Source organism: Petaurus breviceps, unplaced genomic scaffold (assembly GCF_028583685.1).
Source record: "Petaurus breviceps papuanus isolate PSGF00001 unplaced genomic scaffold, PetGlider_PUasm1.0 185, whole genome shotgun sequence".
Taxonomy (NCBI): domain Eukaryota; kingdom Metazoa; phylum Chordata; class Mammalia; order Diprotodontia; family Petauridae; genus Petaurus; species Petaurus breviceps.
In genome coordinates this window covers 3,863,438-3,887,718 of record NW_027185797.1, presented here as the reverse complement: position 1 = coordinate 3,887,718, position 24,281 = coordinate 3,863,438, and the positions used below count along the sequence as shown (strand labels likewise).

Sequence of the window (24,281 nt, the reverse complement as noted above, 5' to 3'; positions counted from 1 at the left end):
GCCACTATGTAAATGGGATGATTGTTGCTAATAGCTTGAAACTGGCATTTTTATCATTTCACTTTAATAATTACCTCATTGTTTTACAGAAGCACCTATAGCTTCTGACAGTTCTAATTAAGTTTTACTTTTTAAATACTTAAAATTTTTCAATGACTTCTGAAACCTTCTGGTTTTTGTGTGATATTTCAAAAAAAGGTTTCATTTTTCCCTTCAAGATTTATTCAATTTAGCCATCAGTGAATCCCCTAATTTCATTTTTCTCAGGCCTCTTTCAATGTACTCTTAATTTTTTTTTGGGGGGGGAGGCAAAGCAATTGGGGTTAAGTGACTTGCCCAGGGTCACATAAGCTAGAATGTGCTATAATTTTAAAGTAACATTTAGAAGATCAACTAGGAGACTTTTTTGAGTTAGTATCATGACATTCTTGATAAGGACAAAGAAATTTCATTGATAATTGATTGACTGTCAGTTAACTAGAAAATCAAGCTAAAGAAAATACTTTTTCCCATGTAATATAACTGAAATATTACTGTACATTGAAGAAAAGAGGCCCCAGCTCTGCTGATCTCTAGGTGACCTGGAACATTCTCTAGGGGCTACAGAAGAGATGATTGAGGCCTCAAGAGGGGAAGACACTACCCAAGGTCACCCAGGAAATCAGTGGCAGAGCCCTATATATGTTATGTATCTATATATTAAAACTATAAATAGTAAAACTGAAAATTAAGGGTATATTCTTTTTTGTATGAAAGCAGTTTGTAAGCATAGTACACATATACATATATAGGAAAGCACTTTGAAAACAATAAAACTATAAAAATGAAAAGGTACTATAGATTTGGATAACTGATTTTGTTTCCTTTATCTGCAGAGCAATAAAGTAATATGTAAAATGAGGTCCTTTACTATAGCCTTACTCAAGAATAAGGGGCAACGTAGTATCAGTTAACAAGCATTAATTAAATGCTTATTAAATCTGGCAGGCATTTGTTGGTGATGCCTTCATATCATGTATCACATGGGCCTCTTCTTCTTTCCTCCCTTTCACTCTCTTTTCCTCTAATAAATCCTCAGGCACATCGGTAATACTGCCTGAAGTTGTTTATCCTTGACCCTACCACTTTTTCATTGTTTCAAGGCTCTGGGATCTCACTAAGGTAGATATTCCCTTCACCAAAGTAGATTGATTGTATCCCCTTCTCACATCAAGGAATTTCTGTGGCAGAAATTCCATCACCTTGCACCTGCAGGGATGAGCCTGTGCAGACTTGTCCAGGCTGACCTTCAGATGACAGATCCCTGGGTTGAACTATTAATAATAGATAGTCCCATTTGCTCCTGGGCAGCTTGGTGGCCCAAGATCTAGAGTACCAGCCTCATCAGGAAGACCTTGATGCAAATCCTGTCCTAGGACCTTCCCAACCATATGACCCAGGGCAATTCAACCCCCCTCTCAGGCTCAGTTTTTTCAACTGTAAAATGGGGATGATAATGGCACTGAGGGTGAAATGAGATGTTATATGTAAAGCTCTTTGGTGACCTCAAAGCATTATATAAATGTTAGATATTATTATTATGACTTACAACATATGAAGGGCCACTTAATTTTAGAGATAATAAACATTTTATTCTATTCCATTTTCATTTTTTTTAATTAAATCTTTAGTCTAATTCAGAGAAGGTGAAGCCATCAAGACTTGTTCCACTTAATGAAGGTGGAACAACAGAGCTTCTAAACAAGGTAAGTTTGCTATCATTTTATAGTGGGTTTTAAATCAGCTAATTCTAGTCTTGGTGCCCATGTCACTCTTTGGCAGTTAGGCTGGGCCATAGAGAAGATGATTAACATATTGGGTTCACTTGTGATCCTAATGTACAGAATGGTATTCCAGGGAATATACCTAACAAGACCAGGGGGTGAACCAAGTGCTGTGGTGATTTATTGTTGGGATTGGAGACGTGTATTCATATACATTTGAACTTTCTGTCTTTTCACTGTGATAACAGTGAGATTATTCTGTTTTAGTTCTCTAAGGTATTTCACAATTACTTATTCATCATTCATTCAATCATCAAATCATCAACACATTTGCTGGGTATCCTGTGTGTTCCTAGTATTATATGTGAATATAATTGGCTCCTAAGGTATTAACAATGTAACTGGGGAGGCAGAACCAATGAGCACGGACCAATCAGGAGACAAGCAAGTGCTGACCAATTGGTTCCCAGCAACTTGTGTGGGAAATGTTGAGAGAAGCCAGGGATTAGTGGGGTCTTAAAGCACAGAGGATGGAGGAGTGGAACTGGGTTTTCTTTACAGGATGATTAATATTCGAGTAGCCCAAGGAGGGCAGTCTAGGCAGAAGAAACAGCATGAGCAGAGGCCTGGCAGTGGAATGTTTTGGAGCACACTGAGCAGGCTTACTTGACTGGTTATGTTCTAGGGAGTAGTGGAAAATAAAATTACAGAGGGCCTTGAAGACCACGTATAGGATTCGTAGTGATCTATCCCTGGAGATTTTTACCTGTGAAAAAAATAAGATTTTTTTAAAGCATTTGATTTATTTTGTTTCTTTTTTAACCAATTCATACCAGAAGCTTTGTTTGTGACACTAAGGGAATCCCTTTCAGGTGTAAATGTAGCTGTGGAAGGCAGGGGATAAGTTCCAGAGAAAACAATTGTTATATTCCTTTAATCTCTGAATTCCATCAAAGTGCCCATTTGTTCTTAACAGTAGCATCTAGACTTGTGTAATATGGGAGCACTGCAGGTCCGTGGTCAAGATAGAACTTAGTAACAGTAGTGTTTTAGGACACTGGTGTTGGCAACAGCATGGACCGAAGGGAATGAGACTGTGGAGATGGGCAGGTCTACGAGGAATGAGAGACTCTTAGCCATGAACCAGGAGGGTGCTGAGAGTGAGGATGGATATGAAAGGGGAATCAGAGGGACATTTCAAAGACAAGGAAAGACAGGACTTGGTAAAACTTTGTAGACATGATGGAAATAAGAGAAAAGTGTGTGATGCCTCCAGGATTTCTGGCCTGGGAGACTGGAGAATGGTTGTTGTGACTGATAGAACCAATATACAGAATTTCTTTTAGGCATGAAAATATTTTGTAAACTGACTTTTTAAATTAGGAAAATAATTTCTGGTATAAAAAAATGTGATTGGATTAAATTTTAAAATGACCACTCTTTGTCTTAAAGGAAATTGTAAGACTTCAGGAAGAGAATGAAAAATTGAGATCAAGGGTAAAGACCATAGAATTGCAGGTAACTAAACTTTCTTCTTTCTTTTTTGGGGGGAGGGCAATTGGGGTTAAATGACTTGCCCAAGGTCACATGACTAGTTTTTGTGTTAAGTGTCTGAGGCCAGATTTGAACTCAGGTCCTCCTGATTCCAGGGCCGGTGCTCTATTCACTGCACCACCTAGCCGCCCCAACTAAAATTCCTTAACAAAATTACTAAAAAAGTTAGTTGCCGTTTCCATTACTATACATTTCTGTTTCCTTTTTATTACAGGCTACAAATGCTTTGGATGAAAAAGCAAATCTAGAGCAAATGCTGAGAGATTTACAGATTGTCCAGGGAGAACAGAAGGTAGAAATCATGTAAATGACCTTTCCCCCACATTGTTGTAGACACGTTTGACTCTGAGTAGCCTGCGCTTAATTACATGTTGTTCACTTTGTATTCCCCAAATAGATGAGTCACTCAGTGTGGAGCAATAGCCCCCGTCTTGCTTCCATCCCTGCCTTCTGGAACACCACATCCCTCAAATTCTCATGCCCTCTGGGCTCCTCCACACATAGGTGAGGCAGGCAGCATTTCAGTCAGCAGCAGGGAAGGAGCACTGTCTCTGGATTCAGATCCTGCCTCTGACTCTCAGTGCCTGGACAATCTTGGGAAGCGCCTTCATCTACCTGGCCTCAGTTTCCTCATCTGCAAAAGGAGGCCGGACTAAATGGCTTCTCAGTCCCCTTCCAGCTCTAGGGCTATGACCACATGCTCCCAATAGTTCACGTGTAGATTGTTCCAACATTGTTACCCATTGGGACCTATTCTATTTTCATGTTATTTTTGTCCCTATCCTGCCATGATTCCTTCATAGAGAATATACCCAGTAGACTGGAGTTCTTCCTCTGGACCCAAGAGTTCTTAACCTGGGATCCACAGACCTATAGAGGGTCTTTGGAAAATTTTTTAGAGTCCATGAAGTTGGATGGGAAAAAAATGACATCTCTGTTAACTGAAATTTAGCATTTCCTCCAATTATGATCAGCAAACCACAGCAGAATTAGGTTTCACCACATGACCACCAGATGGAAGGACAACACAAAATGGTTAAGAAGACCTGCCCTAGATCTTGTACATTTTGTGGGCGCCAGGACAGAGTTATCATTTCAGTTTGCTTTGTGGTATTCTAAGATAAAACCATGCTGTCAAATTTCTACATAAAATTTATTATGGTTTCCTTCTTCTTAAAGGCAATAATCAGATCAAAGGATATAAGTGACTTGGAAAATACAGTTGCAGCCCTGAAGAACGAGTTTCAGAAAACTCTGAATGATAGTACGGAAAGCCAGAAGACTTTGGAGGAAAATTTAGTGTCAACGAAGCATGACCTACTTAAGGTTCAGGAACAGTTGAGTGTGGCTGAAAAGGTCAGAGTGTAGAGTTTTTCTTTTTCTGTTTTCATTTTTTCTGTTTTTTTCAGGTTTAGAAAAAAATATATATAGCTAGGGCAGATACTGGAATTGCTTGATACACTGATACATTAGCCCATGTTTTAAAGATCAGAGGAGTATGAATGAGTTGACCACTTTTCATGCTAAAGTGTTTGTTAACCAATGACTTTTTTTTCTCTAGGGCAAAGCAACTTTCTGAAATTATTTTTATTGACACTCATTAATCAGTATTTTTATTTTCCTTTCTAACTTATCATGTTCCTATACCTTATAACTAAACACATGGCCAAATAATGGAATTTGTCTTAAATGTCAGTGCATTTCTCTACCTTTGGCATAATTTTTAAAGTAATTTATGGAAATCTAACCGCCTTGGAGCAGAGCCAAGATGGAAGAGTAAAAGCAGGGACTCTCCTGAGCACTCTCCAATTCGTCTTCACACAACTTTAAAATGGCGCTTCCGAATGAACTCTGGAGCTGTAGAACCAATAAAAGGATGGAATGAAGTGATTTTCCAGCTCAAGATGGGCTGGAAGGAGGGAAGGAAAAGTCTGCTTCACTAGGGCGAGAGTAGAATGCAGTCCAGAGCAAACCATTCCCTCAGCAAACAGCAGTAGACCTCAGGGACAACAACATTGGTGGTGGCTTCCAGAGCTCTCTGCCCACAGGTAAGGAGATAACAGGGGACCCTTAGCTGGAACTGAGAGCAAGACTCTGTTGCATTGCCCATGTTTGGTTCTGAATCACAGTCCCAGGGTAAGGAGGAGCGAGAACCCTGATCACAGTTCCAGGGCAGAAAAGAGGCCTTATGGTCACTCATAGACAAGATCACAGGCCAGGAAGAGCAGTGACCACACCTCTTAAATCATAACAGTTGGAAGAACTGAAAATTTACAGACTCCCAGAACCAGCTATGAGGGCAGTAACACAAAAACCTCTAAAGCTTAGGACAGTACCCCCTACACTCCAGGAACAGAGCCCAACTTTACCATGAAGTTAAAAGTAAAGAAATAGACTGGGGAAATGGGTGAAAAACAACCAAAAAAGAACCTGACCATAGAAAGTTACTATGGTGAGAGGGAAGATCAAAACCCAAACTTAGAAGAAGACAACAAAGTCAAAATTGCTGCATCCAACGTCTTAAATAAAAATTTGGACTGGTCTCAGGCCCAAAAATAATTTTGGGAAGAGCTAAAAAGGATTTTTAAAAGTCAAATAATAGAGGTATAAGAAAAATTGGGAAAGGATATGAGAGTGAGTCATGAAATAAAAGTCAACAACTTGGTAAAAGAGGCACAAAAAATACTGGAAAAAAATACACCTTGAAAACAGAATAGGCCAAATGGAAAAAGACATATAAAAATTCACTGAAGAAAAGAACTCCTTAAAAAATAGAATTAGCCAAATGGAAAAGGGAGGTATAAAAGCTCATTGAAGAAAATAATTCCTTTAAAATGAATGACTCCATGAGACATAAAGAAACAATAAGACAAATTCAAAAGAATGAAAAAATAGAAGAAAATGTGAAATATCTTATTGGAAAAACCTGGAAAATAGATCAAGGGGAGATAATTTAAGAAATATTAGATTATATGAAAGCCATAAAAAAAAGAGCTCAGAAATCATATTGCAAGTAATTATCAAGGAAAACTGCCCTGATTTTCTAGAACCAAAGGGTAAAATAGACATAGAAAGAATCCAATAGTAACTTCCTAAAAGATATCGCAAAATGAAAACTCCTGTAGCCAAATTCCCGAACTCCCGGGTCAAAGAGAAAATATTGCAAGCAATCTGGAAAAAAATATTGAAATGTCATGGAGCTACAGTGAGGTTCACACAATTTTTTAGAAGTTTCTACACTAAAGGACTGGAGGACTTGGAATATGATATTCCAGAGGGCAAAGGAGCAAGGATTACAACCAAGAATCACCTACCCAGCAAAACTGAACATAATCTGTCAGGGGGAAAAATGGATAGTCAATGAAATAGAATACTTTCAAGCATTTCTGATGAAAAGACCTAAGCTGAATAGAAAATTCAACTTTTAAATGTAAGACTCAAGAGAAGCATAAAAAGGTAAACAGGAAAGAGAAATCACAAGGGATTTAATAAGGTTAAACTGTTTCAAAGGTAATGCTCATCATTCCAAAGAACTTTATCAGTTAGAGGGCATGGTGTGAGTTGACTATGATGGGATGATACCTAAAAAAGTGAGAAACAGATGCCCTGGGAGAAGGGGGAAAGGGCGGGAAAGAGCTTTTACAGTGGAGGGAATATTGGAGAGGGGTGGACCACACTCGAACCTTTTCTCATTGGAATTTGCTCAAAGAGGGAATAATATACATGCTCAGTTGGGTATAAAAATCTATCTTACCTTTTAGGGAAGTTGGCAGGAAAAGGGATCAGAGAAGAGGTAGGGAGGGAACACTGATATAAGGAAGGCTAAATTTGGGGAGATGCTGATCAGAAGCAAAACATTTTTGAGGAAATACAGGGTGAAATGAAAGAGAAAGAGAGAGAGAAAGAGAGGATAAATGTGAAAAATAAGATGGAGAAAAATACACGGTAATCATAACTAAAAAAAATTTTAGCAAGTTTCTCTGATAAGCCCTCATTTCTCAAATATATAGAGAACTGAGTCAGACTTAAAAGAATAGAAGTCATTTCCCAATTAATAAATGACCAAAGGTTGTGAAGAGATCAAATCCAAATATAATCACATGAAAAAGTGTTCTCAATCACCATTGATTAGAGAAATGCAAATTAAAGCAACTCTCAAGCACCACTTCACATTAGATTGGCCAATATGATAGAAAAGTAAAATGGGGACTGTGGGAAAATTGGGACACTAAAGCACTATTACTGAAGTTGCAAACTGATCCAGCCATTTTGGAGAGAAACTTGGAACAGTGTCCAAAGGGCTATAAAATTGTGTATGCCTTTTGGCCTTTTCTGGAGGGTCAAGGAGCTAGGATTATAGCCAAGAGTTGCCTACCTTGCAAAACAGTATAATCCTTTAGAGGAAAAAATAGATATTTAATGAAATAGAGCACTAATAGATCTATATCCGAAAGAGATTTTTTAAAAAAGACAAAAACAAAAAGAACCCACATGTACAAAAATATTTATAGCAGCTCTTTTTGTGGTGGCAAAGAATTGGAAGTTGAGGGAATGCCCATCGATTATTGAATGGCAAAACAAGTGATATATGAATGTAATATTATGCTGTAAGAAATGATGAGCAGGGGCGTCCAGGTAGCACAGCAAGTAAGAGCACCGGCCCCAGTGTCGGGATGACCTGGGGGATCAAATCCAGGCTCAGACACTTAGCATCCACCCAGAAACACCTGGCCATGTAAACTTGAGCAAGTTACTTCACCCCAATTGCTTTAAAAAAAAAAAAAAGAAATGATGAGCAGGCTGATTTCCGAAAAAATTGGAAAGACTTACATGAACTGATACAAAGTGAAGTGAGCAGAGCCAGGAGATCATTGTGCACAGGAAGAACAATGTTGTTGATGATCAAATATGAATAACAGCTATTATCAGCAATATAAAGATGCAAAACAATTCTGAAGGATTCATGGTGAAAAATTCTATCCACCTCCAGAAAAAGAACCAATGCAGTCTAAATGCATATCAAAGCATACTTTTTAAATTTCTTTATCTTTCTTGGAGTTTTTTTTTTGTCTCTGTTTCCTTTTACAGCATAACTAATATGGAAATACATTTTGCATGACTACACATGAATAGCCTATATTAAATTGCATGCCTTTTCAATGAAGGGAGACAGGAGGGAAGGAGAGAGTTTGAAACTCAAAATTTTTAAAAACAGATGTTTAAAAATTGTTTTTTATGTGTAATTGGAAAAAATTAATTTTAAAAAAAAATCTAGCCTCTTTACTTCAGGGATAAATTTCTTCTCATTTAGATGAGAATATAAGTAAATTTTTTATGGTCTGCATTTGAAAAGTTACCTTATTTCAGATATCTACCAGAAGTAGACATAAAACTTAATTTAAAACCTTGCTTCCAAAATTTGTGGTGCATTGATTTTATTTCTAGAAGAACTAAAAAGACATCAAGATTTACATTAAGCTAAATTCTGGGAGGTTAAAAAGAAGTTCCAAAAAACTGTTTCTGAGTAAATTAAAATCAGTTTTATTGACTGTGTCTAGAAAGCAGTCAACAAAAACAGTTTCATTGTCCCCTTGGTAGCCAAAAAGACCAAACCTCTTGAACTTTTAATATTTATAAAGTCTTTTTTTTTTAACCTGCAGCTTTACCTCCTCAACAATTGCTAAACACTGACTGAGATTACAGCACAGTTGGTTCTTGGAAATGACATGAGTTTAACCAAACAAAACAACATGTGCCATCTTGGCTGATGGCTGGGGTGAAACTCCATGGCAAGCCTCTGCTCTTTCTCTTACGTTTTCTTTGCTCAGCTTTGGTCAACTCACATCTCCCTAGCCAAAGCTTGGGATTACACTAGAGTTCTTTCAGAGGTTACAAGCTAATGTGTAGGAGGTCCATTTGGGCCAGCACTTACTACTAATTTCAATTCAGGTAACATTTTTACAAAAGTGATTTTTAAAAAATGCTTTCTCCCTAATAAATGATCATATGTTATAATGTATCACAGAGATAGTCCCATATCAAGAAGTCATTAGTAAATGCTCTATAGCTATATTGGGTATCATCTTGGCAATCTTTTACAATAAACATCTTTACAAGTATTTTTTTTTAAATAAAGTCTTTTGAAAAAGGGGTGCACCTGAGGACAAAATCAACTCTGATTGGTCAACAGTAATAAGAGAGAATGAATATTATAATGGGAAGTGGGCTTTATTAAAATGAGGATCACTGAAATCTTGACTTAAAGAGACTTATTGATTTCCATATCACCTATCTAACAAAAGGGAGAATCCACATGTTCCCAGACCTGTCTGAGTAAAGACAATGAGCAGGAATATACCTATTAGCCCAAACTCAGATATTGACCTGAGTAAATCTCTGCCCAAGGTTTCCCATATTAGTTGATTTCTGAATGAGGAAATAGAAAAGGGGAAAAACCTTGGTCCCAATACAATAATTAGTTATTAATTACAAGAGAGAAATAATCATTTCTTGTAATTCACATTAAAAACAAGCACCTTTTTTGTTTTGGAGGTGTGTGTGTGTGTGTGTGTGTGTGTGTGTGTGTATGTGTACGTGTACGCGCGCATGTTTTCCTGTATGGTGGTGCATCCAAAGAGCAGGCCTGGCCACCATGTAGGCCTGGATTCAGGCCCAGCTCTGACCTCCATTGACTGGGCCTTTCACTAGACTCTCAGGACTGGAAGAGATCTTCAGCACTCCAAGAAAGTGCCGAGGGGCATTGTTCAGAGAGGCTTTCCTCCTGAGACATCATTGTATCAATGCAATCATAAATCATATCCTACCATCTGTATTTCTTTCAGTGTTTTAAATTTTCCACATCTGGTGAAAGAGCATGTTTGAGTCATTTGCTAGCAGCGTAATCAACAAAATAGTGCTAGTTTGTGGGTTTGTAGTTAGGAAATAAAATGACTTCTTTAACTTTGGATAGTGTAGTCTTATTATCTCCATAAAGATACCTGAGTTTGCTTAGCCAAATCAGATGGTGGTGCCATTTTAAACAAGGGAGGATGATTAAATTTCATCATGTAACAGCCATAACTGACAGGTGTTCTTCTACAAGCAGGAGCTAGAGAAGAAGTTCCAGCAGACGGCAGCGTACCGAAGCCTGAAGGAGATTCTCACAAAGAAGAATGAGCAAATTAAAGACCTGAGGAAAAGGCTGGCAAAGTAAGGGGCCTCTGGACAGGCAGATTTTCTCTCCTGTCATTTCAGGTTCCTCCCACTAACGTCCTGTCAGGTAGATAGGGTGAATAGTGCACTATAGGTGAAAAAATATGGGCTGACAAATGACATAATTTGGTCATGGTCATATAGGATCAGGGACAGAGTCAGGAGTAGAACTCAGGCCTCATGGTTCCAAGTCCTGTGGTGTTTCCACTGGATCATACTGCTTCTGATGGCCTGCCTACACAAACAACTGCCCTGGTAAAGCATTTACTGTGGTATTTCAGGCAAGTAGACTTCTGTTGAGAAGAACCTTGACCTGAAGTATCCCTATTAACTCTACATGTTGATTGAATTTTATAGAGAATTATGTAAAATCTGTTGTACTTGGTGTAGAAGCATACCCTTTCTTAAAAAAATTAAGCTGCTAACAGCCTGGCATTCCACAGTGATAGCCTGGCCTTTCAGGAATGCCTTTCCATTCACAAACTAACGTGCATGTCATTGGGAAAGAGCCTTTTGCCGTTTCCATATTTTAAGTGCCAAACTGACTGAGTCCATTACATTAGCTTGGGGACCTAGAGAATTTCACAGAAGAGGCAGCCACCCTGGGATGCATATCAGGGAGAAGCTGAGGTCTTCCTCGGGGGAGAGGCAAGGGGCATACAGCCAGGAAGGCCCCTGGACCCTGCTGTGCTGGCAGGAAGAGGATCAGGGTTGGCCATTCAAGTTGGGCCAGGCCCTTCTGACACTTCTGAGCAGCGGGGGCCATGTCTGCTGATGGCCTGCCCTGGAAGGGACTGAATCTTGGGGTGTAAAAGTTTCCAGAAAAAGGTAGTAGGAGGTGTGTCCAGAGCAAAGGTCGTCTTTTGCAGGTGAGTCTTAGGGATCTCAGAAAGGCCCCCTCCTGAACAGGTATTATTTAGACTCCCACACAATTCTAAAGGCCTTAGGCTGGTAAGGGATTTAGGGGTCATCTGATCCAGCCTCCCACCCAGGGCAGGGACTCTGGCTGTCAGCATCAGTGACAAAGGGGCATCTCACCTCGAACTCTTCCTCACTAGGCAGTTATTATTAATAACAACATTATGACATTCACAGAGCAATGGGAGGTTTGCAAAGTCCTTTACATTCATGTCTTATCTTGTCTGAGCTCCCCAGCACATGGGTGCAGTGGATAGAATGCTGGCCTTAGAATGGGGAGGACCTGGATTCCAGTCCTGCCTCAGCCCCCTGCTGGGGGGAGGTGGGAAAGGTGTTTGGGGGTGGGAGGGGTGGGTCTCAGCTTTCTCTTCTCTGTCATGGGAATGGGGGGGGCACTGACCTTGGGGTGCTTGAGAGGGTCAGATGAGGTCACGGATCAGTGCCAGCCTTTATCAGCATGTAAATGCTCTGATTATTCTGATTATTCCCCTTATGAGATGGGCTTCCTGACCCATGTCTGCCTCTCTGTCCCCTCTTTCCATTCTGCCTCAGGCAGCTCCCATAGTTACCTGTTCCTGTGTTCTTTAACCTGTATGCCCCAGTTGCCACAAATATATCAATGTTCTCCTAAAGGAACAGAAACTCTTTAATCATCAAAATCGGCAATGATAGATTGAAGGTTTACAAAACACTTTCCCGGGTGGGGGTGGGAGTAGGTTGTTATATTACTATCACCATTTTACAGGTCAGATAACTGAGGCTCAGAAGTCAGGTGACCTCCAGGATTTTACTATATAAAGTACTTTTGACAAATACCGTTTAGGTAAAAAGATATTTTAGTTGTTTGTATCTTCAGAATCCAAATGACTACAGTCAGTACTTTAATCTGAATTTTCATTTCTTCTCAGATATGAAACAGAAGATTAAGAAATACGAAAATTCTGTAATTGGAAGCTGCCGCAAAGTGACAATGTAGACTGTTGGTGATCCTCAGATGGGGACTTGAAAGGGCCTGGGGCCACTTTCCTCTTTTTCTAATGTTAAAATGAGTTGGGCCATTCTTTGGTTTATTTTAGGAGATATGGGGGGGGGGCAGTGTTAATTTTTGCTTTTCAAGAAAAAAGGTTTTCTGTTTTCATTTGTTTAATTGGAAAGAAAACAACATAGTGATCTTATCACTCTGACATCCAAAGTTTCTCCACACTTAGGTAATATAAAATCTCTTCTATACATAAAATTTCCTTTGAAAATAGTGAGAGATACTTCTCAGTGTAGAAAAGATTTTGTTCTGGGAAAGGGAAGAAGAATCTTGCCGTTTTGATAGAAGTGTTAAAAATGATACCTTTTGTATAACTATTCAGGAAGCTGACAATATATGTCTATGCATTCCCCAGGGGAAAAAAAAGTACAAGGAGTTATTTCCAAATAACTGAACTTATTTTTATTAAAAGTTGAACTTAATGCATTCTTATGGACTTTTGTAGCAGGAGTCTGTCTAAACCTAAAGCAGCCATCGCATATTTCCATGAATTACATGTCATACAGCAATATCAGACAAAATCCAGTCATCACCTATGATGTCCTGCTAGGATGCTTGGCGGGGTTGTGAGAGATCTCACTGAGAGCCTTTTAGGCCATTTTTTCCAAAAAGGGAGCAGGTCAGCGCTCTACTTCTCCAGTCACAGGAATCAGAGCTCAGTGTCAGAATATTGGGAATTATTCGAAAACCAAACACAGGGCATTAGTTTTAGTTTTTGGTGCTTAGAATTTTCCTCTGAGCTATGTGCTTAAGAAAGAGCAGTTTTTTTAAAGACTGTATTATACAGGATGTCAAAGCCTGAGAACTAAATTTTTTACCCCCCCATTGTTACATTGCTCTACATAGGGTGCACACGGCGTCAAAAATTGGGAAATAGAATCCCAATTCTTTTTCTTACTGGGTGACTTTGCATTGATCATTAGACTTTGTGTGCACACATGTCATCATCTCAGAAAAAAATAGTCCTGACCAAGTGCACAGCAACAAAATAAGGCCCAGTGAGCATTTTTATTTCCCCACAGAAATCCGGGGTATGACCCAGGCCTCAGAATACACTTGATTATTCAGCAAGTTAATTGGTCACTTGGTAGAAGTGAATTAGCTCTTCAGGAAATGGAATGATTCACTCACACCTAATAAAGATTTCCTGAAGAGAGACATAATTCATCTTCTCAAAATGATCATTTTCTCCCAGGAAGAAATTAGCTTTTAAGATAAGACTTATTATCACTAGATTATGTTTCTACATATTAATCTCAAAATGTATTCTTCTGATGTGTTTTAGAAGTATAAAAATATTCTTATAAATCATTTTATTCTGGACTTTTTTAAAGTCACGAATAAAATTAGCTGAATTTTCCTCAGAAGAGTACAGAGGAGTTGCAGGATCTGCAAAGGGCAAGAAAAATAGAATTTTCAATGTGTTTTATCTTGGATTTTGGCCTTTTTTTGTTATAACTCTGTGACTCAACCTTCCCAGTGTCCTTTTGGACACTTTTGTTGAACACTAAGCACACATTTGACAATATTGTCTTTCTCTAGACCTATTAACTCTTTAGAGTAATGCCTGGAGATAAGGCCAACCTGGAACCAAAAGCTGCATCATCCCAGAGCCATGCTCCCGCTTACTGAGGCAGTGAGTTCTCTTACTGGGAAGATCTGAGGCCAGTGGCACAAGAGGGGGTGTGTGTAGGCATGTTTGCAGTGGGCACACGGAGACCCTTTTGGTAACTCCTTGGTAGTAGTTCTGCACAGTGTAACATTGTTGCAGAATGTCCATCCACAGGCTAACAAAACACCTTGTGTCTGGGTTCTCTCACCAGGCCGCTCCCCGGGCATCTAACTCCATCCACACGCTGCTGCTTCACAACCTGAGCAGGAATTCTGCATTTAGCAGTCTTGAGCAAAATAAAATGTAACGTTCGCATTTCTTTGTGCGTTTTAGCTTTACTATGTGGCTCGCTGAACAAGGAAGTTTCCTTTTTCTTTTAGCTCTTGGTGTTTTCCACTTCAGGAACATTCATTCAAACTCTTGAGGGCCATGCCATTGCATACTAATGCTTATTTTATTCTCACAGTATCTCCTCCACCAGGACAGGTTTTCTGCTTGGCTGTAAAGACTCAGACCCTTTGTAGGCAGAATCAAAAAGCAGAGGAGTCTCTGTGTGCATTTCTTCTACTCACTATATAGTTATCTTTTTGTTTCATATCATGTACACCATCTGTAATCTGTATGTATTCAATAAATCCTTAAATCTCTTAAGAGGAAAAGAGTCATTTATACACTTTAAGGCCTTCTTCTGCCCTGGTAGAGGCAGTGCTGGACAGTGGGAAGTGAGCTGAGCATCAGAGATCCTGGCATTCCCATTCACTGTCATTGGGCCTTGGTTTCCTCCTGAGTTAAATGAGGGGATGGACCAGCTGAACTCTCAACTCCGTCATCTTGTGCCCCTGACAGCCTTATGCAGATGTTGATAAAATGGATTGCAAGAACTTGACCATAATAGCCTAATACTCAGAGGACTTTTGGTTAAAACGGATGTGTGAATGGTCACAGAATGTAGTCAGTCAAGTATTTTATGTAGTTACTATGTGCCAGGCACCGTGCTAAAAGCTGGGGATACAAGGAAAGGCCAAAGATAGTGCCTGCCCTCGAGGAGCTTACAATCTAATGCGGGAGATGACATGACAGCTATGTACAAACAAGCTAAATACAGGACAAATCAGCAGTATAATAACAGGAAAGGTTTTAGAATTAAGAGGGATCAGGAAAGGCTTCCTATAGAAGGTGGGATTTTAGCTGGGAAGCAATGAGGAGGAAGAGCATTCCAGGCAACAGATGAAATGTCCAGGGAGGAGGCAGGAAATGGAATGTCCTGTTCGAGAAACAGGAGGCCCTTGTCAGTGGATTGAAAGGGGAGGTGGGGGCAGAGGCGATGCAAGGTTCAAGGAGATGGAAAGGTGGAAAGGTGGGGAGGGGACATGGACAAACCTGCCCTTTAGGAGGCCCACTGACAGCTAAGTGGAGGAAGGACCAGAGTGGGAAGAAATGAGGCTGGCAGACCAACCTATTGTGAGGTGGTAAGGGCCTGCACCAGGGCAGTGTCAGAGGAGAGAGGGGGGTTAGGAAGTGTTATAAAGGTAAAAGTGACAGACCTTGGAAACATTGGATACTGGAAGGGGGTGGGCTGAAAGGGACACCTAGGTTGTGAGCCTGGGGCACTGGGAGGAAGGACAGTGGTGTCCTCAACAGTCATAGGGAAGGTAGGAAGAAGGGAGGGTTTGGAGAGTGGTAGTGGATGAGGGGAGCTCTTCACCCTGTGAATCTTCACCCACTGATATCTTACCCAGAGGGGAAGGGGGACATCATGAATAGTGACAAAGGATCCACATGGTACCCTTGGAAGGCACCCTGCCCCCTTTCCCTCTCTGTGACCTCCCCCTAAAAAACATCTATTACTTTTAGGTCTTTTATTCACTTTAGATTTTCAGTATCCCTTTACAATTTCCTACAAATCCCCCTAAGCCTGGCTAATTAAGCCTCTCCCAGGGTGCCACCAAAGCTTTGTGATTCCTTGAAGGACAGTCATCAGTGAAGAGGGTACCCAGTAAGAGGGTTAGAGTTGCTCTGGAGATCCCAAAATACCAACAAGCTGGGTCCTGCTGAATGAATTCGACTCAAGTCTTCTCTCAGCCAAAGAAAAATAAAGTTTATTAAAAATTTTCTTGTATTAGACACAAAGTCTGTGCTAGGTCATTCTATGGCACTCTCACTATTCTATGTCTCACAAACATGAAGACAGGATGAGGTCTTACTTCAGAAAGTTGTGGAAGGAATCTAGGGGTGATCTAGGGGAGGAGTTTGGAGAGGGTCTTCAGGAGGAGTTAATGAGGTCAATGAGTGATTAAGGGTGGGAAGTTGCTGGAGGCTACATGTAGACCACAAACAATGGTGGGCTAGGCCAGTTCAAGGGTGGATCTATAGGGTGGGAAGTCTAGTAAGTCTAGTAACAGAGGGTGGGAAGCCTAGTAACAGACTTTCCTTATGCAAATGCCTCATCAAATGAGATGATTTAATCAGAGTTCAAGGGCCAGTACCTCAAGGACTCATGAGGGCTTGAGGGGGCTCCCAGAGCCCCTACCTCATCAATCAGTATCTGGGGGTGTCCTTCAGCTTCCTCAGACTGCCCATTCCTGCCAATCCCTACTAGAAAAGGCATTAACCCTGCCGCATTTAGCCTTTCATATCAAGCTCGTTGAAATTATGTCTAAAATAAAAGTAAATAGCCCCTGAGTGAGAGCTAGAGAGGCTCTTACCTTGGGTAGAGTACTGAACATAGAAGTGTTCATCTCCCTTTGTAGCAACAACTCCTTCACTGGTTTTGTTGTTGTTTGTCTTTTTGGAGGGGGGAAGGCAGGGTAATTGTGGTTAAGTGACTTGCCCAAGATCACATGGCTAGTAAGTATTAAGTGTCTGGGGTTGGATTTGAACTCGGGTCCTCCTGACTCCAGGGCTGCTACTACTATTCACTGTACCACCACCTAGCTGCCCCCTACCTTCACTGTGCATGTCAATGACTGGGGAGGCAGAGAAAGACAGAGGTGGAGACAGAGAGAGAGAGAGAGGGGGAGAGAAAAAGAGAGAGAGAGAAAGAGAGAGATAGAGAAGGAGAGAGACAGACACAGAAGGAGAGATGAAGAGATAGAGAAGGAAGGAGGAAAAGAGAGAGAGAAAAGAGAGTGGGAAGGAGAGAGGGAGGGAGACAGGAGAGAGATAGAGACAGACAGAGAAAGAAGAGACAGAGAGAGGAGAGAGACACAGAGACAGAGAGAAGGGGGAGGAAGAAAGAGAAGAGAGGGAGGAAAGGAGAGAGGGAGGGAGACAGGAGAGAGAGAGAGAGAGAGATCTTTCTAGATTCCACAGTCTCAAGACATTAAATCTTTAGTTGAACTATTTTTGTGCTTGCGAAGTGAGGCGTGTGTATTGTGTGTTCCGCAAACATGGGATTGAGAGAGAGCCATTTCCCTCAGATTAAATGAGGGAGTGACCCCCAAGCCCCACAATAGGGCCTTGTCTGAGTTCATCAGGTGGTCCCTCACCAGACACAGCATCACAGCAGGGCCTGAACCATTTGGATGGTTCAGTGCACTTTGACCCTCCAAAATATTTTCAGAGGTCTCCAACATCTATTTTTCTCATACAAATTACAGTTTCCAGTTAATTCTGATTGCCTATGCTGGGGGAAAAAACTCAGAAATTTAGCCAAAGAATTTAAGGATTAATCAGACGTCTCTCTCTGCTACCCGCTGTTTCCTTCAAATTTCTTAACCAGTGGCTGTGGCCCATTTAAAGTAGCTTGTCTCTGGAGCGGACCCAGAAAGAAGTCATAATAGTTTTTAGTTAAGCCAACTTTGTCCACAAGTTTCAGACGAGCTCCCCTGGCCTGCAATACAGTCCGCTTGCAGCAGCCCTCACTGTTTACTGTTCCCACCAGTAATTTATGTGAACATAAGCATCAGTTTATGTAAAAAACATTCAAGGTCATGCTACATTTCTTGGGGGGCAGGGGGTAGGGGGTTAGGGAACATCCAGATTAGGGACAAATGAAAAGGAAAGAGGATGGAGAGACGGTGTTTCTAATTTCTTTTAAATTCAGGGCCTGATTTTTGATTTTACTTATCTATGTATATATATTCTCTCCCCTGTCCCAGTAGAAGTTAAGCCCCTTGAGGACAGGAATTATTTCCTTTTTGTCTTTGTACCCCAGGGAATAGTACAGTATGTAGGCTTAAGACCAGCAGTAAAAGGTACTTAATATTGGTTAGATCAGATCAAAGGGAATTGAATTTTCCTTTAGCTAGCTTCTGTATAGCTTTCAGGCCCTGGGCATCCAGGCCTTATTTTCACTGCTGTTGGAAGTGTTTATTTTAGTCATTCCATAATGTTTTGCACAGAAAGGATTCTTTGACTAGGTTTGTTAAAAAGCTTTTCCAAAAATGGCATTCTTGCTGATCTAAGTAGAATGAATGAAGTTGTCTGTTCATTTTTCCCAGGTCTCCCAGAAAAATCAGGAGCCGAGCCAAAGATAGACTCCTGGCCAGGGACCCTCAGGTGAATCCCAGCTCCTGTTGGGGCATAGCTGCCTTCTACTGACCAAAGGCCACAGAGCCTTAATTTTAGACTCTCCTCCCAGGTGTTTTAGGCCAATTAGAGAATTGCAGAAGGCTAGGTTTATTTTCTTACCCTCTTTTCGGTGTTTTAGAATGTTTGTCTATCAGTTCTAAAATAAACAGATCAGTATTTTTCCCACACCATTTCTTGGAGGAAGAAATTAAATTATAAGCAATTTGTACTCGTCAGGATCAGAGCATAAGAGATCATCTCTTACCCTATCTTCTCATTTTATAAATATGGAAACTGAGGCCCAGAGAAATGATGTGGCTTATCCCAAGGTTATATGATTAGTAAATGGTAAAGCCAGTTTATTTTTGTAACAGTCTCTCTCTCTTTCCCTCCCTCCCTCCCTGCCCCTCTCCCTCCCTCCACCCCTCTCTCTGTCTCTCTCTGTCTCTGTCTCTCTGTCTCTGTCTCTCTCTGTCTCTCTCTGTGTCTCTTTCTCCTACAGCAGCCTGAGAGTATGTGTGATTAAAAAAAACACTCATATCTCCCACTTGTCCCTTTAGCTTCATGGGTTGGGGGAAGAGGTGAGGAAGAACCCCATGATGTCCCTTTTCTCTATGTACAAATCCTCCAAAGCTCCAGCTTTAGCAGGGAAAGCCCACCATCCATTCTCACTCCTAATAGCTTCCTCCCTTCTGACTGTCTGGATAGAAAGACAGTTCCCAAGGTCTTTAGAAACTTATACCCACTTGGAGGTGACCATTACAGGGCTGCTATATTCTGACTCCAAATCCAATACTCTTCTTTGCTCAATGTCTTTCTTTGTTTTTTGAAAAATCAATGACTATCAATGGCAAATCCACTTGGATGTGTATACAAGGATAGGCAACACCAGAAAAATATGTCTCAGGGAAAATGTAAATTAAATTGTCCTGAAATCAAATGAATTAAATAGATCTAAATGAAAAGCAGTGGAGCGAGGTCTGAGGCTGCAGAAATCAAAACAGCCCCTGCCCCACATTCTTCAGAAGGGGAGGTGGGGATACAAGATGTTAACATGTGCACATAAGCATTATATGAAATGGGAAAGGGGGGGAGTGGATGAGAGAGATCCAAGAACTGCAGGCAAATTTGAGGAGAAAGACTTTGAAGTGGTAGGATCAAGAAGCCATGGCCAGTATCCTACCCTTGTTTCCAACTCTGTACAATGAAGTTAGAGCCACTTTCAGAAGCACCTATGGCTAAAATGCTAATATCTGTAATAGAGCAAAGGCAGAATTCAATCAGCCAAAAAGCGTTTATTAAGAGCTTACTATGGGCAGCGAGGCAGCATGGGCCTGGAAGTCTGGAGTTCTACCCATTACAATACCTCACTGTCCTTCTTCTGAGTGGATGCTTAGTAAATGTTGAGTGAAGGAATGTTTGTCTCCCATCTAGCCAAAAGAGGCTGTTCTCAAAGCTTAAGGAATCATTTTCTCAGCTGAGGGGTAGATCCATCATGTCCAGCCACATGTTTCAATGCTTCTTCCTGTTTGTTGGTAACTCTTCTCACTGGGTGGATTACTCTTTGATGGAAGTCCTTCATCTCCGGGCAGCCAATGATGATGCTTTGGGATTCTAGAAAGAAGTCAGCCCTCGTATCGGGCACTGGCTATGGAACTGATCCCAACCGAAAATGACCAACATTAGAAACCAAAAACGGCCCAGCCACTCCTTTGCCATCTCTTCCCCCTGTGTAATTCCTTTTGTGCTCTCTTTGTTTATAACCAGGGCTGTCTATGGAAGTCTGATGCTATAGTAGGGGAAACACTAGCCATAAGTCAGGGGTCAGGAGAGGTGCACATGCAAATGCCATAAGGGATCTGATATTTTCAAGAAATGACTGTTTACTGCACAGACAGTGGCTTCGATGATTTGCCTCTTGCCACATGAAAGGAACATCTGGGCTCCCATTTATAACCACATTGATGAGATCCTTCATTCTCGGTGAGAAAGAAATCCAAATGAGTCATCCTTCAGCCACCCTAATGTTTATAGAGCCTTTTGGTTTATGATGCTCTTTCTTCACAATACCTTGGCAAGGGGGGTCGTGTTAATATTAGAAGCCACAAAGCTAATGATAAATGAATGAAACAACATTTACTAGGCACTTACTATGTGCCAAGCACAGTATGAAGTGATAGGCAGCTGGTGGACTTGGAATCGGGAAGACCTGAATTCAGACACTTATTAACTGTGTGACCCTGGGCAAGTCACATAAACCCTGTCGGCCTCAGTTTCCTTGACTGTAAATAGGGGTAATAATAGTACATATTTCTCAGGGTTGTTATGAGGATCAAATGAAATCATAATTGTAAAATGCTTAGAAGAGAGCCAGGCACATAGTAGGTGCAACAGAAAGGCTAGCTATCATCATCATCATCATTGCAACTACTATTACTATTATGACTCCTACTACCACTACAACTACTACTACTACTACTACCACTACAACTACTACTACTACTATTACTACTACCCCTACTACTATTACCACTACCATCACTACTACTACTATTACTACTACTACTACAACTACTAGAGACACAAACCCTTCCTGCCTTAAATAAAGTAGGACGTGTGAGACCTTCACCAAACCAAACAACAGGATCCCAAAGCAGGAATTCTGGGGCTGAAATTAAGTCCTCCAGGACATAGTCTCTGGTCATGCTTTCTCTTTCCTTTCTCTGAACTCTACAACACTTAATCAATCAACAATAATTTATTAAGTAAGAGGAGTAAAGTGTTGCTGAGGGTTAGGAGTAAGTCTAGAACCCACATCTCTTGATCCCAAGTCCTGGGTTCAACAGAGGTACTATCCACTCCTTCATTTCTTTATGAGCTTTGCTCTTGGCTCTCTGGACTTCTTTCTCCAATAGTCTTCTCACTCTGGAAGACCCTTCTGCCCCTCTAGCTTCTTACTTTGACTGGTAATTCCTCCCAGAACCCCCATATTAAGAAAGTGCTCAGGCCAGTCACATTCATGCCTTCATTCCTCTTCCAGGCTTTACTTTTGACTTTCTGGATTTCTTTTTCTTTTAAGCCCCATCTTGGATATTTCCTCCTCCCACCCTTTTCAGCTTCCTTTTCAATGTTGTTTTCCCCCATTGGAATATAAGCCCCTTGAGAATAGGGACTGTCTATCTTTTTTTCTTGAATTTGTTTTTCCAACTTAGCACACTACAAGGTACACAGTAAGCACTTAATAAATACACGTTGATTTGACTAGTCTCTCCCACCTTGTGACTGATTAGTATAGAAAAGAAACTTGTAGATCTATTTAGTACTAAAACAGCTCCTGGTCCTTTAGTGAATGGGAACCACACGTTATATTACTTTTTTTCTTATTTTTCTTTTTGAGTGGTAATCAGGGTTAAGTGATTTGCCCAACTAGTAAGTATCTGAGGACATGTTTGAACTGAAGTCCTCCTAAGTCCAGGGCCAGTGCTCTATGCACTGTGCCACCTGACTGCCCACCAGTTTATATTATAATGCTATGTGAAATCAAGGGAGGCGTGTTCAAATTCTGGCTAACACAGTCTTTGTAACCATAGTCACACTAGCCCATTGAACATCAGTTTTGCAAAATGGAAATAACAATATTTGTATTACCTATTTCATAGTATTATTGTGTGTTAAGCTTACAGCACAATATAAAGAAACATGATTTTCTTTATTTTGTTGTTGCTTAGTCATTTTCAGTCATGTCTGACTCTTCATGATCCCATTTGGGGTTTTTTGGGACAAAGATACTAGAGTGGCTAGCCATTTCCTTCTCTGGCTCATTTACAGATGAGGAAACTGAGGCAAACTGGGTTAAGTGATTTGCCCAAAGTCACACAGCTAGTAAATGTCTAAGGCTGGATTTGAACTCAAGAAGATGAGTCTTCCTGACTCCGGGCCTGGCACTCTATACACTATGGTGCCACCTAGCTGCCCTCTTTGCTTTTAGTATTCTATCTCCCACCTCCCTATCTTTGTAGAGACTGTTTCCTCTCTCCCCTTGCCTTCCTTAGGATCCCATCCTCATCACCAAATATAATGCCAATCCCATATTCACAGTGCCCACAGTAGCTATGAATGTGCTGGTGTAATTCTGAATCTCAAAATGTAGCAAACTCTCTGTGTGGAAGACAGAACCAGAACATTTATTCAAACACTAGAAAGCTGAATCCCAGCACCAGAAAGCCAAATCACTCATAGCAACCAAGAAGTTGGTACACATAACCAATGCAGTGAGCACCCACATCCCCAAGCCTTCCCTCCATCAGGCCTTCAAAACAAAACAAAAATGCCCCTGTTTCACTCACACTAGCTGCCATGCCTCCACTCTTGCCTGCTCCCAGATCTTCTCATGCCCTCCTTGCTTTTTCCTGCTCTACCCTTCCTGTTCCACCCTTTCAGCAAGCTCTACCCACTATGGCCTCCATGTCATTACTTTAGACCTATTAAGGGTAGGGAAGGTCTTCAAATTCCCATTACAATTATAGTTTCCTGTCTCTTAGAATCCCTCACCTCCCACAAAGCTTACCTCAAGTACTACTTCCTGAATAATGCCTCTCTTGATACCCCTTTGATACCACTCCTGTCAGTTCACTTATATTTACTTTGTATATACTTTTATGCTTATATGTCATCTTCTCCATAGAATTAAGCTTCTTGAGGTCAGGGATTGTTTTGTCTTTGTATCTTAACTATCTAACACAGTGCCTAAAATATAGTAGGTGCCTAATAAATGTCTGTTTAAAATTGCTTTAGAGTTGAAGAATTTAAGTATTTAAGTGATTTATTTTCTAGAAAAGGTGATATTTATGGTATCTGTTGACTTTCTCTGATTTTAGATTTGTATTCTTAAGTAGTTATGGAGGTAATGAGGAACACCACTGCTCTATTTATGATATGTGTCTAGAAAGGCACTGTCACATGGAAACTATCTTTGAGGAAATTGGTAAAAAAAAAAAAAACCCCACTAACATCCTAGGTTCTTAAAGCCAGAAAGTGCTTTAGAAGTCCAACTCAAAGTTCATCAATTTCAGTCTTTCTGAGTGTCCACATGGGGCTTTTGTCAGAGGTAACATTAAGAAAACACCTTGCCTCCCCATAAGACTAAACAAGGGCTCAAGATGAGAAAATTGTAACTAATAAAACTAATCAATCTATTTCCTAAAAAAAATTGTCTTCATTGTGTCAAATATGACATTGTCTCCAGTATTGTCACCATCCCAGTGATCTTTTTACATAGGGGCCCTCGCTTGTTGATGTCACCTTTGTCATTAGTGACAATCATCGTACTCTATAATTTCATCAGCTTTGTGGGGCACCTCACCTTATTGTTGATTCGTGGAAATTTAAGTCCACTGAAATCCCCATGTCTTTTCCATATAAACTGGTGTCATGATGTACATTTGGAATCTGAGGGGATCTGAGAGGCTATCAAGTCTGGTCATGTCTGCTCCATTCTGCATCAGTGAACTGTGTTTACCAAACCAAAATGAAAATGCTTTTTTTCCCCCTTATTAAATTTCATCTTTTCAAATGCAGTGTGTTGGTCAAACCTGTCATGCCCTTTTTGGATCCTAATTCTATGAGTCAACATGCTTGTTATGCCTTCCAGTCTGCAGATCTGATAAGTATC

General features: G+C 40.6%; 1 protein-coding gene across 2 annotated transcripts in view; it reads left to right on the top strand.

Moving 5' to 3' along the window:
• The window catches only part of LZTFL1 (leucine zipper transcription factor like 1), a 30,270-nt gene extending 15,513 nt beyond the window's left edge, over positions 1 to 14,757 (top strand). For both annotated transcript variants that reach the window (XM_069088351.1, XM_069088350.1), the window contains 6 exons: positions 1,671 to 1,745; positions 3,216 to 3,281; positions 3,532 to 3,609; positions 4,497 to 4,673; positions 10,423 to 10,526; positions 12,356 to 14,757. In XM_069088351.1, coding sequence (XP_068944452.1) covers positions 1,671 to 1,745; positions 3,216 to 3,281; positions 3,532 to 3,609; positions 4,497 to 4,673; positions 10,423 to 10,526; positions 12,356 to 12,374 — 519 coding nt within the window. In that variant the 3' untranslated portion in view covers positions 12,375 to 14,757. The remainder of the gene's footprint in view (positions 1 to 1,670; positions 1,746 to 3,215; positions 3,282 to 3,531; positions 3,610 to 4,496; positions 4,674 to 10,422; positions 10,527 to 12,355) is intronic.
• The last annotated feature ends 9,524 nt before the right edge of the window (positions 14,758 to 24,281 follow it).